Raw genomic sequence first — 16,411 nt, 5'->3', positions numbered from 1 at the left:
CACTAACATATGATGATGTTTAAAGAGGTTTGGAGTCTTTGTTGTCTCTGTTTTTCAAGAAAATACTGATTCTATAGTGGTTATTCCACTTATTTAGGGAGTGTTATGATTTTTTACTAAATTAATTGAGAAAAAATTATAACGATTCCTATATACTATGAAAGAGAGTTTAACATACATTAATACAAAAGTAGAATATGGTTAGAAATTTTAACACAACACTAAAAAGTTTAGGCTTCAGTATATAGAGCGTTTAACGTAAAACTTGATATTTTGTATGGGTTTATACATAGATTTTGAAAAATTAAAAATTATAACAATATTGTTTCAATGCATAGTTGCATCCTAAACTAACATATGATGATGGTCAAATAGGTTTGGAACCTTTGTTGTCTATGTTTCTCTAGAAAATATCGATTTTATAATGGTAAGTCCACTTATTTAGAAATTACATGAAGTTTTATAACATTAACTTTTACTTTCAAACATTTTAATCTTTTCATTATGAATTTTAAACTAAATTTCTGCAATTTATTTGATAAATTTTGTGATATATATTTTTGATAAATTTTGAATTATAAAACTTATTTGAGTATAAACGAATATAATTTTATATTTATGAAAATATAAATAAAATCTATTAATTTAATTGATTTCATATTAAATGAAATTATTTTGTAGTATCTAAACCCCAAAAATTTATACTTATTTTTTATTTTGTTTTATAAGTTAGATTTAGTTTTATAAGTTACAGTAAAAAATCTATAAATTAATAATTTTGGGATTTTGATATTTTATTAATTTATAGAGTTATTAATTTACAAAAAAAAATTCATTTTTTGGATTTTTATATTTTAAGATATATATTTTCTTAAAGTAAGAAAATATTAGATTTTAGTATATATACATTAATTAACTTATAGAAATTTATAATTTATATTAGTTTAATTATATTATTTGGTGTGTATAAACTATGTTTCATAGAATATAAATGTTGTTTTAGATATAATTTACTAAATCTCATCAAAATATACTAAATGTTAAGAAAATATAAAGATAATTTGATTATGAATATAAAAAAAAATATAATGGTTGGTTTGTACTTATATAAAATATTTATACATATAAATTATTAATTTATAATTTTAATGAGACCATTACATTGGATTTTCTAAAAAGTTATTATTTTATTATTTTATTTATTTGTGTTATATTTTGAGCCGGTCTAATTTGAGACTAGAAAAATTTATTAATTTATGGTATTTATTAGTTTATAGAATATTGATTATAGAGTTTCTAATGTATAATATTTTCATTAATTACTAATGTCATTTTATGTAATATTACATGACTAAATGTAAGATCCAATGCAATTTTTCTGTTTTAATAAGATCGATAGATGTCTTAATAAGATAGATTAATGTACTTAAATGAATATCTAAATATCTAATCCATATCTATATATTAGTATTTACTTGATATCTAAAGATTTACTGTCAGATTTTGATCATAATTTTTATTATCTTTATCAATAATTATTCAATTTTGATCACAAATATAGAATAAAATACACTCTATTTTTTCATATTTCATTCCTTTTATTCCATTTTTAGTACCGGTTACAGCCTTAAAGATCCCTACATGCTTTAATTTAAGACTGATCAATCACGATAACCAGCAATTCAATGAAATAGTACGATACATATAAAAATGTCATACCGCACAACTATATCAACGCATCCCTAGTTCTCAAAATATTAAATAACTTTTGAATAGATATTTTAAGATGAGTGGATACAATTACATGTTCGGTGAAGCTGATGAAATCACCAGGAGAATCGAGGGAAATCGCAGACGACATGATAGAAACGATGATACTCCACCGCTCGTATCACCGGAGCATTGGTCTGACAACATTTATCCTACGATGAATCATTATCAGCCTCAGGGCCAAGCTACCATGTCTGTAACCTTTAATTCCATTCCAGGGGAACATCATCAGTTTCAACATCAACCTACCATCCGAAGACAATTCTGCTGGAGATGTTTTATGTCGTTGATAATATCGTGGTTGATGAGTTTTTTTGTACCAACAAATAGGCCGAGACCAATACGCAGGCCTTTGCCCTCTAACACCCCTCCTCCTTCAACCTCAGGTTTATCATCTTCTGCAGGTATTGATATGTTTTTGGAAGCATCGTATAATCGTATTTATAGATGATTTGGAGCTTGATCATGAGGAAGATGATGACGAGAGTGAAAAGTCGTTAGAGAAAATGAATGTTGTTATTTATCAGCTCAATTATACAAAATGCCAGTTCGTTCCTATATATATACTAAAGCTATAAACCGGTTTAGATACATTTACACAAACCGGATTATAAGTATTCGTATAAACTCATAATCTATATAACAACTAGATGCTATTTAGTTAGTATAGCCAACCGAGTAAACCAAAACTCGGTTCAGTCTATCACCGGTTAATTAACCTCTAATATACTTTTGCAGAACGCTCAAGGGATCGACCTAGCCAACATTCACGCGATGTAAGAGTATATAAAAAAGATTCTATTAATTTTTCAATAGCTAGCATTTCCTCTACTAACCTTTTTGTCTGAAATAGGAAATGTTCATCCTTCCTACGTCACAGGAAATAATCCAACGGAGTGTAGTGCCTGAAAGAATTTCAAGTGGTATAGGATTAACAGAGAGACAAATTTCTCAATTACCTACCATCAAGTTTCAACCTTCTATAGAAGATAAAAAGTATTCTTACTTTCTCTCTTATTCTTTTATATATATATATTTTTTTTTTTTGAAGATTATTCTTTTATATATTATCCTTTAAAAATATACATATTTTCTGATTTAAAAACTGAAAAGGATAATGTGTTCACTCACTACAAACCAAGACTATGCTTTTCCATTTTTTGAAATCATATGCAAGTTCTAAAACGAAAAAGAAAAAACAATTTGATTACACAAATGTTGTAAAGAAGTAATTACAATGTGATTGGGGAAACAGGTGTCTGATATGCCAGTCAGATTATGTTCGTGGAGAGAAAATGATAATTTTACCCTGTACTCACAAGTACCATGAAGATTGCATTCGTCCCTGGCTCAAAAGCAGTAAGGCTAGTATCGACTTTTCTGTCCTTTTCTTGGATTACTTGCATCAAGATTTACTATCAGCTCTGATGCAGTTATCCCTTTTTCTTTTATCTCTCACTTGTGCAGGTTTGCTGCGTTTGCCAAAGGCAAGTGGTTCTATCAAGCTAGCTTCGATCAACAAAAGAACCAGCAAATTTGACATTAATCTATTTTTTCTCTTTGTATATCTTTCTTTTTATAAAATTTTCAACTCAATTTTAAAGAAATATTTAGAAGTTTGTCATGTGAAAGGAAGAGTATTGCAGTAAATCGTAGTTACCTTTTTACAAAATATCCTAATATACTCAGATACCCTTTTGGGAATCATTTAATAAATCATTATTTAAAAAAATAAATTGAATCCAAAAAAAAAAAATCCCGATATATCCCATGAAAAGCATGCATTATTGGGCCCGGGCCTGTTTTGAAATGGTTGCTGGGTCAGTACTCAGTAATAAGTATCTTTGTCCGTAAGCTGTTGTTCTGAATCTGACAATGAAACTCATGTGGTCACCAGAAAGTGACTCTTATTCCAGTGCTTGGTTAATAACAGCTTAACACTACAGTTGGTTTGGATACTGGAACTTGCCATCTGTTGCTGCAGAGTTTGTTTTTATTTTCACAAAAATAAGTGATAGCATTAGTAGTAAAATTATTGGTTTAGGCCCCCTGAAATGGTTTTTGATCGTAGCTTATGTTAAAAAAGAAACAGTATTTTACTTTATTCACAATATCGTCGATTTTTACCATTGATGCATACGTATTATACTTGATACTATATGATATTGTAGTATCCAACTTAGAACACATGATCGTACGTGTGTATATATATATATATATACATACTATAACACAAACACATGACATTTCTAACCATATAGATTACTATATATATTGAAAAGTTCACATTATCTAACACTTGCTGAGAAAAAGAGACATAATATCCAACACTTAGAAATATGTTACACAAACATAAACCATACATCTATAAACCTCTTATTCTTTATATATATTTGCTTTAAAAACTACTTTGCATTGCCGTTGAGAACATTGCCGTTGAGAACATCTTGGATCGATCGAACCCTTTTCAATTCATGTCATTGGTGAACATTGAGTTGTCATTGGTGAACATTGAGTCCATGAAGTCGTTCTCATTAGCCAAGTTCTAGATATATAGAAACAAATTTAATCAAAAAATATTCAATGACCAATAAACTGCAATATAAACTTATATAGAAAAAATAGTTTAAACTTTTACCTCTAAATCCAACAACGACCAATCAAAATCTGGAACATCTTGTTCCTACCAAATATATGCGACGTTTCAGAGTTAAAAATAATAATATCGTTGATATATCATGGAAATATTATAAAATAATACAAATAAGAGGTACCTGAGCATGATTAGGGTTTTTGTTGAAAGTTGGATCATTCGTCTCCGGAGCAGCAAAAGTGTTTGATGTTTTTTCATTAAAATGACCCTTAGCAACAAAGTCAAATATATTATTCAATAAGACTTTATATATATCGAAAGTACTCCTTCTAAATGTATAGATATAATATATTGAACAAATGTCTAGATACAATGCATATATATATATTTGCTTATAAGAGTAGCAGAAATCTTCTACTAAAGTTCTAATAGTAACAAATTTAGTTAGAAAATTTCCAACAATATTATATTCTCAAACATATGATGATGTATATAATCTTTGATAGGAAGTTGATTCAAATACAATCTTGTGATTGCTAAATCCCCTAATAATATGTATGTACCGGATTTAGGTTCAGAAAGATTCAGCCACTATCTTCTTCTAAATATATAGATATATTGAACAAATGTCTAGATACAATGCCTATATTTGTTTATAAGAAGAGTAGCAGAGATCTACTAAAGTTCTAATAGTAACAAATCTAGTTAGAAAATTTCACACACTAGATTCTCAAACATATGATAATGTATAATCTTATGATAGGAAGTTCATTCAAATACAATCTTGTAATTGCTAAAGGTCACCTAATAATATGTATGTACCTGACTTATGTTCAGAAAGGTCCAGTCACCATCTTCTTCAAGAGAGGAAGTCTGATTCAGTTCAGTCTCAAGATTTGCAGGGATCTCAAATTTGTTGGCAGATACTGCTTCTTCTTGTTGCTGCTCGTATCACATATCAGACAAGAAAATCTCACAACATATAGTTCATGTATATATACATAATTGAAACATTTTGGGATGTGAAGACATATACCTTGTCATGATCGAAGTCAAAGTTACTTAAATCGCAAGGAATCTCGTTAATATTGCCGAGGTCATCATACATGCTGAGATTATCCAGTTGTATAGTTGTAGAGGCATGTGGTTGAGGCTTATATGCAGTGTTTTCATTGTTTAAGAGCAATCCGTATGAGATATTGCTAGGCCCCGGTTGAGTAGGAGTTAAACTTTCGTAGCTACTCATTCCTGAATGATTAGTTGTTAAACTTCCAAAGCTACTCATTCCTGGTTGAGTAGGAGGTAAGCTTGTGTGGCTGCTTATTCCTGGTTGATTAGGAAATAAACTTCCATGGGTGCTCAATGCTGGTTGATAAGAAGTTAAACTCCCATAGCTACTCATTCCTCGTTGAGTAGGAGTCAAGCTTCCCTTGCTGCTCATTCCTGGTTGAGTACTCACTCCTGGTTGACTAGGAGATAAACTCCCATAGCTACTCATTCCTTGTTGAGTAGGCGTCAAGCTTCTATGGCTACTCATTCCTGGTTGAGTAGGAGTAAAGCTTCCAAGGCTGCTCATTCCTCGTTGATAAGGAGTTAAGCTTCCATAGCTGCTCATTCCTAGTTGATTAGGAGATACACTTGCATAGCTACTCATTCCTGGTTGATTAGATATCGAACATCCATAGCTCCTCAATCCTGGTTGATTAGGAGTCGAACTTCCATGGCTGTTAATTCTTGGTTGATTAGAAGTTGAACTTGCATAGCTGCTCATCGTGTTGTCGTTGAAATTATTTCCATTTATAGCCGACATTCCATGTTGTCCAAACCCGAGAACTTGAGATGTTTGGCCAGTTTTGTTCGCCGTCACGGTTGCTTCAAGAAAGCTTCTACTTCCTTCGTTTTGCAATGGCTGCGTTGAAAAACTGAGGTTGCTTTTGATGGGCATGGTCAAGTTTGATCCAGTACGGTGCGGCTCATAGGTAGATAACCGGTTCATGTGGTTGTAAGGCATCTGGTTGAAGCGGACAGGTTCACATGTGTTGGATAAGAGCCTAGACTGTCCAAGACCGTGTCTAGGTTTGGAATAGCTAGATTTGTTGTTAAGACCTGTGTCGTACCAAGAAGAAGAGGTTGTGTAGTTACTATGGTACGGCTCCATGCCTCTTCCATGCAACATGCCTGAATTTTCCGCGACTTTCCTCAAAAAATTTCGATATTTCTGTATGGTAAACAGTTTTTAGTTAACTAAAGGTGAGTGATACACAATCTAGTGATCTATAGTTTTTAAAAATGGAGAGCAATTAGAAAAAAACACACAACTTAAACGAATAGAAGAAAAAGTTATAACTAGGTCAATGAAAAATAGACCAATTTAAATCCATTGGTAGTTAACTTTAAGATTTCTTTAACACTGTTTAACAGAGTATTTAAAATACTACTTTAACGAAAATACTACTATATTCCTTAAAACTTCGTTAGTTTAATGTTGACTTACATAAATTGTTGTTAAAAATAAAAATAATAATCCCGTTTAAAACATCAAAAAACATTAAAAAAGAGATCAATGATCAAACCTGTAAATGGCTGGCAACGTTCTCTCTTGTCAAGTATGATACGTCCATGAACTCTAAAATTTTCTTTGGCACAGCCTCTTTGGAAGATTCAAGTTCAGCAAAGAAACAAGTTTGTAAGAAAATGTAAGAAAATAAACAGTATATTGCGTATTGTATAAATACGTTATAATTAAAAAAAAATCAAAACACTTACTGTCAAGACCAATATGGTGGATAGCTTGTAAGAAAAGGTCATGAAGGTAGTCCGACCACGAAAGCTTACTCTTCTTGGAAGGCTGCGGCAAAGACTCATCATCATCACCAAAATCACCGTTTGATTTTCTTTTTCGATTTTTTCGTGAACCATCTGTACTATCACAACTTCCATTGAAACTGTTCACAGATCGTGAATCTGATTTAGATGAGAACTTCTTGTTCTTCTTGGTCTTTGAGACATTAGCTTGTTCAGGAAGCAACTGGATTTGCTGAGGGATGCTAACATTTGTATCCATGTGGTTGTGCTCGGTCCTTGATATGGACTTACCCTTCCTCTTATAAGTAAAAGCAACTTGGTAGATCTTTGGTAGGTCAGTCGGTTTGATGGGTTTTGGAAGGAAACACACCGATCCACAAGCTAAACTCTCTTGTTCTTTGTTGGTGTCCGATGACATAACTTTCATATTTTATAAAATGTAAGAAAAATAGTTAAAACTTAGAATTATAGCAAAACAATTTAATTTTTCTTCAAAATATTATAGTTTCTTAAAAAAAATATTACAATTTCTTACCAAAAGTTTTAGAAAAAATACAACAACTTTTAGGAAAATTTTATAATTTTGTAGAAAAATATTATTACTATTTTAAGAAAATATTATAATTTTTCAGTTGTATGTAAGTTGTAAAAGAAAAAAAAAAAAACAGACCTATGACCGGAAAGTTGCCAAATTGTCGAGTGATTTGTTGTTTGAGTTGTAGACCATTCATGCCAGGCATGTAATAGTCTGTGACTATAAGATCGATGTTGTTTCTTTGGATTTTAAGAGTAGACAATGCTTCCCTTGCGTCTCTTACAGCTATAACTGTGATCTCCATAGATGGATCTAAAGCCATTTGACCAAAGTAAAGATTCAAATGTAATGGGAAAATATTAAAGTACAAAGATTATTACTTTTAATTGTTTTAACCTTTTTAAAATGAGAACAAAGTGCAAAATGGATGTTAGTTATACACTAATTTATTTGAAAGGCTATGAAAGGCTAACTGATTGACTATTTATAAGAAAAGTAGACTTGAAGAACATCCATTAGTTTTAAGAGAATTTGTACTCCCTACACACAACTTTTCCCCTATTTGCACTTCATACCCTATTTCCCTTCAATTTTCTTCCCCCCATCATTACTATTTTCCCCCAAATCAATGGTATCCCACTCTTTTCAATATATTGAGCTAATTTGCTCTAGTTTTAAACTTTGAAAGCCAACAAAAAAAAATCATGTTGTGACGCAAAACACGATGTAAATATCATTTTTTGGGTAAAAATATCATATCAATTTTTTTTTTACATTTTTGTTCAATATACTTTTGAAAACTTACATAGTACATTGGTTGTATTTTTGTATCAACCAAAACTATTAGTTTAAAAATCATCAAAATAGAAATATCTCTATATTGAAAATTTAGATGTGTGAAGGTAACTGGATTTCACATCCTAATGATTAAGAAATTTAATTTTGAAATTCAACAAAATGTAACTTTTGAAAGGGCTAAAATTTTACTATCTTTCTGTTCGGCTAATTGGTTTCAAATATCAATGAAGTTACAAAGAACTTAGTAACATATTGTATTTGATAACCTTACCTCTGTATTTGGATCTTTCAAGCATGCGTGACACAATTTCACGGGAGACAGGATCATCATCAACAACCATAATATTGATTCTCAAGACAGAGCTTTGGTTGTTGAGAGATTGGGCAAAAGTCATTCTGCTAGTCTTTGTATATTTTTGTTGTGTATTTTCAAGTCTGTATAAACTACTCAGGCTACAGAAAACTCAATTTAAAGGCGGCCTAAAGTAGACACGCTAATATAACATCTGGCATTGTTGTAGTGGTGCATATGTAATTTATTTTAGAAAGAAATAATAATGATATTTTTTTGTTTTACTAATTTAGAAAAAAGAGATACAACAACAAAATACCGTGTGCTAATTTATGTAAAAATCTAGACTAAAGTAAGCAAAAGTTAATGCTATTTACCAATATATATCTTTTTAGTTCTACAAAATATATGCAATTGTTTTTTTTTTCTGAAGATCTTTTGTTTCTCATTTAGGATTGATTTTCAATAAGATTTTAAAAATCTCGTTTGGATTTGGGTTAGAAAGGGACAAAATACTGAATATTGTATGTAAAATAAAAATGTTATTATACAGTTAAGTTAATCTATAAGAAAATAATGTGATATAATCAAAATTTTCTGTCATACTAATTATTTAAACTATGAAAACGATAAAATGTTGTTTGGTTGGATGAAATTGGAAGATTAAGGATTTCAAAATGCAAATGGGGAATTTTGAAACCACGACTGTAAAGAATAGTTGCGCGATAGTAAAAAATCAGAGTTCTGATTTCTATAATAAAGTTGTATCCCGAGATGAAAGATCTTCACATTTACATAATGTAGCTTAAACTAAGATTTGATATACAACTATATTCTTCGGGTTTCCTGATTAAAAATATTATGCAGATTAGGAGATAGATTTTGTTCTCCAAACAACAAAATTACTTAAAGGAACATATGCACCTGTTGATTCTTAATAACTCATGGTAAAGCAAAACTGTTTGTTATTGTCTTTTCACGTACGGAACCACAAGAATGAGTTGAAAATACAAATACCTCTCTCAGTTTAATTGTTTGATCAGGTTTTAACGATTTCACACTATAACAAAAAAATACTCCATAAAAATGTCACTATTGTTTAATGTAGAATATAAAACGTCATTTAATTTGATTAATGAATTGTGGAATAACATTTAGATATATAATTTATGAAATTACATTTTTACCTACTTATTTAATTTATGAAATTTTTTTTATCAATATACAATATCTTTTTGTTGTATAGCATAAAAATTATGCGTGTTAAAAGCGTTGTACATTCTTAAATGTTTTGATCGTTAAAGAATAAAATTACATTTTTACCTACTTATTTAATTTATGAATTTTTTTTTTGTCAATATACAATATCTTTTTGTTGTATAGCATGAAAATTATGCGTGTTAAAAGCGTTGTACATTCTTAAATGTTTTGATCGTTAAAGACAATAAACCGTGTCAAAGATATTTTTTGTCGCGGTTCGAATATTGAAAACTAGTTTTTCAGTATAATACCTGTAAAAATTTAGTATGTAATGTTATATAGCAATTTAACGACAATTTTGTCGTTATTATAATGAATAAAATTAAAATATTAAAAATATATAATATCAATCATACTATTCATCAGTTATATTTAAAATTTTCTTGTAAACTAAATTAGTAATTAATTAATTATTAAAAGTTTCTCTGTAAAAGAAAAATATTTTACTCCAAAATTTAGATTTATCATCATTAAATAATCATCGATTAAAAATTGAATGCTTGATTTTAACTAACAATTTTTACACAGTGAATTATAACATATTATTTTAAAAATAATGTTCAAATATCATAATAAAAGTTGACAAAACATCATAATAATATATTTTGTCGTATTTTAGAACATGATAATATTATTTTTTTACCATTTTTGACAATCTCTTAAATCATTTTTCAAAGAATCTTATAAATAGTTTCCACGACTTTTTATTTGCTTATATTCATGTATAAAATAATCACTGTCATTTATTAAAACTCAACATTTTCTTTTAAAATATTATATTTTGCAATAATTCTTAATCTTTTGTTTTTAAAGAAAACAATAATTATTAATCTTTAGTTAGCGATTTCTTTTTCTTTTCGCCTTTAATCAAAAGTCAAAATGTAGTCAGTTATTCTCAACGTCTACAGTCTAGTTGTCAAAATATTGTCCGTCTAGTTTAAAAGTACGTGAAAATATACGTTAAGGATTAAGCCCTTTGTCAGAAAAAAGTACGTTAAGGAAACAAGTGATGAGAATCTAATGTTATATTAACACGTATGCAAGAAAAAAGTGAACAAGTTAAGCTGCATGCAAGACACTTGATTTGCTGATAAATGGCTATTTAATGGTTTTCAGTTTATTTAGGCTCCAGTACTTTGTGGTTAAGAACGCAAAAGTAGTTTGTAATTAGGAGAAAGAAGTGTGTTTCAGAAAAAAAAAAAAAAATTAGGAGAAAGAAGCATGTAAAAATAAGTAGTTTTTAATCATGGGGAAAATAAAGTATGTTAGCATGATTTAATAATTAGGAGAAACTAAGTTTCTTAAACCATTCTGAATATTTTATTAATATTCTTTTCTGTTTCACGAACAAAAAACGGTTTAAATAAGGAACAAACGGTGTGATATTTTCGAATCTAATCCAACATAGTTAAAACTTTGAAATTTGAAATTATCTGTACTTTTATTTAAAAAATATAATAAAAGGCCCAAAATATTTTATATGAATATATTTTAAATCTTATCGCAATATTATTTCAAAAATTATGTATAATATTTTAAAAGATTATTAAACATTAAAACAAAGTTTAAAGGGTATTAGTTTTGTATTGCCCTAAAGTCTAGAAAATTATTGAGTCAACCATGCTCATAAAGAGTGTAACTTTAACATTTTCTACATAGATTAGACCAATATTTAAATTCATTTAATAGTCAACCATGCTCTTTTTTTTTTAAATTCATTTACTTTTTATTTGTTATATCTATTTAACCAATATTAATTGAGATAGATAAATTATTTGTAGTATCAATTTATTTTACAATTATTATTAAAACTAAAGCAATTATATATTATATTGAGATTATCAAAATAATCCTCTTTATATAATAAGAAAAAAATGTCATAATGGCAAATTTATAAAACAGAAAAGTATTATTTACAATAACCCAAATTGTTCTGTAAGCATACAAATTATATTGAAGAGTAAGTCTCTCATTTACTCCCATGCATTTAAACTTATGTTTGGGTATTATTAACCGTAACGCATGGTACTGCTGTACGGATGAAAGAAAAGTTTTTTTTTTGGTTAAAGAAAAAAGAAAGGCTGACTTTGTTTAGAAAAATTCAATCATAAATACATAAACATTATTTATTAGATTACGCGATATATAAAGAATATTTAGGTTATCTATATAATATTATTTGAAAAGTCAATTTTTACGTGTTGGTCTCATAATAGTTAATTGCAAAATTAACTTTGATGAACTAATAATTATCATAAACTATTTTTATTTTATTTTTTTCCTAAATATTTTAATTATAATTTATGGTTTAGTTTTTAACAATAAAATAAATAATAAAATGTAAACATATATAAAATACATAGATCTTACATACATAACAGATTTTAATTTTCTTAATATTTTTATAAAACAGCATAAATAGGAAAGGAAAATATCTATAAGCTTTAAAATACAGAGATATATATATATAATTTCACAAAAGATTTTAGATTCTTATTTCAAAAGATAAAACAATATTATCACTATTAAAATAATTTTAACCAAATAAAAGTATTTTAAATAGCATGAACAGATTATATATTTTTTAAAAGTAATATATAATAAACATGTGCGATCAAATTAAAATATAAAGTAAATGTTTTAGCCAAATAAATTTTGATCAGTTTTTTAAGTTACAAAAAATTAAGAAGTAATATATATATATATATACAAATTACTTTTACTTTTAGTTGAGTCTCCCGTGTTCATGCATGTATATAAATAATATTTTTATTTTATTTACTTATAATATCTAGATATATGCATTCATCTAGGTGATCTATATTTAGTAATTATATATAGATATTATAAGTTATAAGTATATATTCATAACAACTTTTAATTTTTTTCATATTTTCATAACACAAGATAAATAAAAGAAGAAATCTATGATTTTTAAAATATATAGGTTTCTATACATAAAACATAGTTTCAAAAAAGTATAAATATTTTATTTAAAAAATAAATAATATACTTTCAAATATAAAAATTAAACTAAAATAAATACAATAAAAATTAATCAGTTTAATCTGATTAGAACAAAACAATAGTTGTGATTCATTTTAAACGAATATATACAACTCAATATACTTAAATAATGAGTAAGTGACCATCATGATTCTTATACTCAAAATAAAAGGCATAACTAAGTCAGCCATATAATATTATTATATAGTTATGCAATTTTAAACCGACAATATTTTTCTAAATTAATATATATATCAAACTATATATAATCTAACAAAAATATATTATAAGTCCAACAAACTAAACCAAGCTAAAAGCAAGAAAATGATTAATTTAATTTTAATCTATTTAGAATTACGAAACAATTACAGTATAATTATGAGGAATATATGTAATTTAATATTCAAAAAAGTGAACCGATAAATTTTTATGAGAAAAGTTACATATATATTTAAAATAATATCCTATTATTTTTAATATATAAAATTATATTACAAAACTATTTAAAACTTTTAAAATTGAAAATAAAATATTAATAAATTATGCTAAGTTATGTATTTTGTAAATATTTGTATCCATATATAAACGCATAAAAGTCACATAGTATATATGAATATTGAATGACATCGATAAAAAAGTGAATTATAAAATGTATTAGGTAAAAAAACTATTAAGATGGAAATATACATTAACAAACAAATACTTTAAAATTGAAAAAATACTAATATTCGCATATGTTTGAATTCTCCTGAATGCAAACGAGATTCGGGTATCGACATTATTAGAATCTAATACATAGATCATAATGTATAACCCATATTACCGAATACATAATATACGATTATATCTCAAATTTCTTAAAACTGATTTGTTCACTCTTTTATATATAGACTTCAACCTTTTGGCTGTAGCATAGCTTTCGTTTTAATATACAGATCAATCATCTTCGATTTATGGGCCCATATCGTTTGGGTCTAAACATTATCATAGACCCATAGGTAAATATAAACGAAATCCTGAATCAAATTTTTATAAGATATCAAATAGATACGCCTTCGAGTTAGAAGTTCCTAAGTTATAACAAACAAACAACTAAAATATAGAAAATTGTGACGCATAAAATGCACAGAAATACTACATACTAAATTCTAATCCCATAGAATCAACCTAGCATGTGTATATATTGTAAATTGTGACGCATAAAATGGAAATAGTTTTTTCGATTGGTACAGCTAGGTAAATATAGAAAATGTTTATATTTGTAATAACTGTTTACATATTTGTTATATCATTGCAGTCAAAATATCATACCATTAATGTTGTCGATAATGCAACTAAACATGTAGTTACAGATCGACTGATCACTTGTTCAAATTACAATGTATGATTCGTGGTATTAGTTCATATGACAATATGGTGCTATGCATATGCAAAAAGGTAGTGCGTGATTCATGTTTTCTTATCATTATTCACTAGAGACAATGGAACTCACTAGTTTAAAAGCTAATGTCTATCGATGTCGCTTACACATTTCTTTCCAACCAAAATCTTACATCACTGATGGATTAGACGTCAACAGGAAAGACAGATTGTGGACCAGCTTCTATATTTAGGGTTATAAAATCCACTCAATAATGTCACTTTCCTTTAAAAGCGCTATCCATATAGCAAATCCGACATTACATACTATCTTGTGTAGTTCATCTCTAAGCATCAACAAAGAAGATGCTTTCTAGTAAAGTGACAAAGTGGATCAAAAAAGGACTTGTACATGACTTACTAGTTGTAGTGTTAATTGAAGGAAGAAGTCAAGACATTCCATCATATTTAGATACCCAAAGTGACTTACACATACATTATCCAATTATACTTCCTCCAAAAGTAATATATAAAATCTTTTTATTATCGTTTTGTTAGGAGAAATGTAGGCGAATTGGCTTGCATGTCCTTTCAAAATGAAATGCTGGAATCTTCTATGTTTAAAAGCATAATCAATAAATTATGTGAAGGATAAAACTAAAACAAATGTATTAAAATTAAAAAAATAACAATGTGTTTTAAAAAGTAAAGTTCTATTTCAGTTACAGAAGGTTTTTGTTTTGCAGTTACAAACCGAAATTGCATGTTTTTGGTCTTTGGCATGCAATAGGCAAATGGCATTTGGCACACAGAGAACACGACCTATCACAAAAGACCAAACCGATATGCTCGAGGATGGAATCGTGTAGACTAAAGAAAACGGTTACGCTAAGATGGTAATGTCCGTTTCTATACATCCAAAATCATATATTAAGTAGAAGACAATTTAGATGATACATATATTCCTTCTCCAAAAACTACCAAAACCAATAAACACTAGAGAATACAAATGCATCTCCATGCACCTTGAAGCTGTGTCACTCATAGACATCACTTAAAATGTTGTACTGCCACACTCTTCATAATAAGACAATCTTCACCGCTTCAAATTTGTGTGTTCATGTCAAACAACTCCACTCTCTACAAAACGAAAAGAACTGTACAAAGATTTTTTTACTGAACATATTAGTTTAAATAGACTTTTTCTGAAAAGTTAAGTACATCTATTAATAAAAATTAATTTACTATGTGTCAAATAAATTTCGTGTGGCTTTGCCAGAATTTGTTTTATTGAAAGATATAATTTTTTAGTCAGTTGCAGCTAAATTTATATTTTGTATTTTTATGAAGCTAAATTTATTTATATTTATATGTTTCATTTTTATATTGTTGTCGACCTATAGTGTTACGTAACGTATTTCTTTTCTTCTTTTATTTTGTTTGTCAACGTTTTTTTTCCATTTTCTTTAGGCATAAGCCAATAATCAATTTTTTTTTATATTGCTGCTTTAAGATGATGAAACGCTCGGTTTCTTTATCAACAAGAATCTGCAGTTTTTTTAGTTTAAAAGTAAAAGAATATGTAAAAGTTCCAAAAAAAAAAGAATATGTAGTTTAAACTGTTTGAAATACCATCTTAAAAAAACATCTTTAACAACTAAGAAAAAGCCAAATTACCTTTAAAATTACTTGCCTATACAGCTAATAGCATTTGGCATTGTTATTAAAGTTGTCATGGGTCTCACAGATCCCACCAGCTTTCCCCAATAAACTGTGACCGTTTCACTAAAATGATGAAAGGGCCGGGAGGTAACTAAAAAGAAAAAAGATGATGAAAGGGTCGGTTCTTTGATGAAGTTTGTAACGGACAATTCTTGTATTTTGAATCGAACCAAACCAAAATCACAATTAGTAGAGTCTAGGCCTGGGATTTTGGATCGAACCAAACCAAATTTTGATTTGTTTAGTAAGAAATTCGGTTTGATTCAGCAGG

General features: G+C 28.1%; 2 protein-coding genes across 2 annotated transcripts; one reads left to right on the top strand and one right to left on the bottom strand.

The window, feature by feature from the left end:
• The first annotated feature begins 262 nt into the window (after window positions 1–262).
• LOC111208256 lies at window positions 263–3,494 on the top strand. The gene is made up of 4 exons (XM_048747138.1): window positions 263–2,174; window positions 2,509–2,546; window positions 2,624–2,766; window positions 3,026–3,494. Exons 1-4 carry the CDS (start codon window positions 1,787–1,789, stop codon window positions 3,417–3,419), a joined length of 963 nt encoding a protein of 320 aa, XP_048603095.1. The 5' UTR covers window positions 263–1,786; the 3' UTR covers window positions 3,420–3,494.
• Window positions 3,495–4,022: 528 nt separating this feature from the next.
• On the bottom strand, window positions 4,023–16,392 carry LOC106422725 (putative two-component response regulator ARR21). Its single transcript, XM_048747133.1, has 9 exons — window positions 8,773–16,392; window positions 7,839–8,015; window positions 7,130–7,588; window positions 6,937–7,013; window positions 5,400–6,581; window positions 5,186–5,305; window positions 4,545–4,631; window positions 4,409–4,453; window positions 4,023–4,315 (listed from the first exon to the last, which is right to left on the bottom strand). Exons 1-9 carry the CDS (start codon window positions 8,894–8,896, stop codon window positions 4,238–4,240), a joined length of 2,349 nt encoding a protein of 782 aa, XP_048603090.1. The 5' UTR covers window positions 8,897–16,392; the 3' UTR covers window positions 4,023–4,237.
• Window positions 16,393–16,411: the final 19 nt, after the last annotated feature.

Source organism: Brassica napus, chromosome A2, assembly GCF_020379485.1.
Source record: "Brassica napus cultivar Da-Ae chromosome A2, Da-Ae, whole genome shotgun sequence".
Classification (NCBI taxonomy): domain Eukaryota; kingdom Viridiplantae; phylum Streptophyta; class Magnoliopsida; order Brassicales; family Brassicaceae; genus Brassica; species Brassica napus.
This window is presented reverse-complemented; position numbering and strand designations above follow the sequence as displayed.

What these genes read in the sequence shown, in the direction of transcription:
- LOC111208256 (XM_048747138.1), top strand. Translation starts at nt 1,787, where the DNA reads ATGAGTGGATACAATTACATGTTCGGTGAAGCTGATGAAATCACCAGG. An exon ending in AGGTTTATCATCTTCTGCAG is followed by an intron (nt 2,175 to 2,508) that starts GTATTGATATGT and finishes ATACTTTTGCAG; the next exon opens with AACGCTCAAGGGATCGACCT. An exon ending in CTAGCCAACATTCACGCGAT is followed by an intron (nt 2,547 to 2,623) that starts GTAAGAGTATAT and finishes TGTCTGAAATAG; the next exon opens with GAAATGTTCATCCTTCCTAC.
- LOC106422725 (XM_048747133.1), bottom strand. Translation starts at nt 8,896, where the DNA reads ATGACTTTTGCCCAATCTCTCAACAACCAAAGCTCTGTCTTGAGAATC. An exon ending in TGGCAACTTTCCGGTCATAG is followed by an intron (nt 7,589 to 7,838) that starts GTCTGTTTTTTT and finishes AAAATATGAAAG; the next exon opens with TTATGTCATCGGACACCAAC. An exon ending in AAAACCCTAATCATGCTCAG is followed by an intron (nt 4,454 to 4,544) that starts GTACCTCTTATT and finishes TATATTTGGTAG; the next exon opens with GAACAAGATGTTCCAGATTT.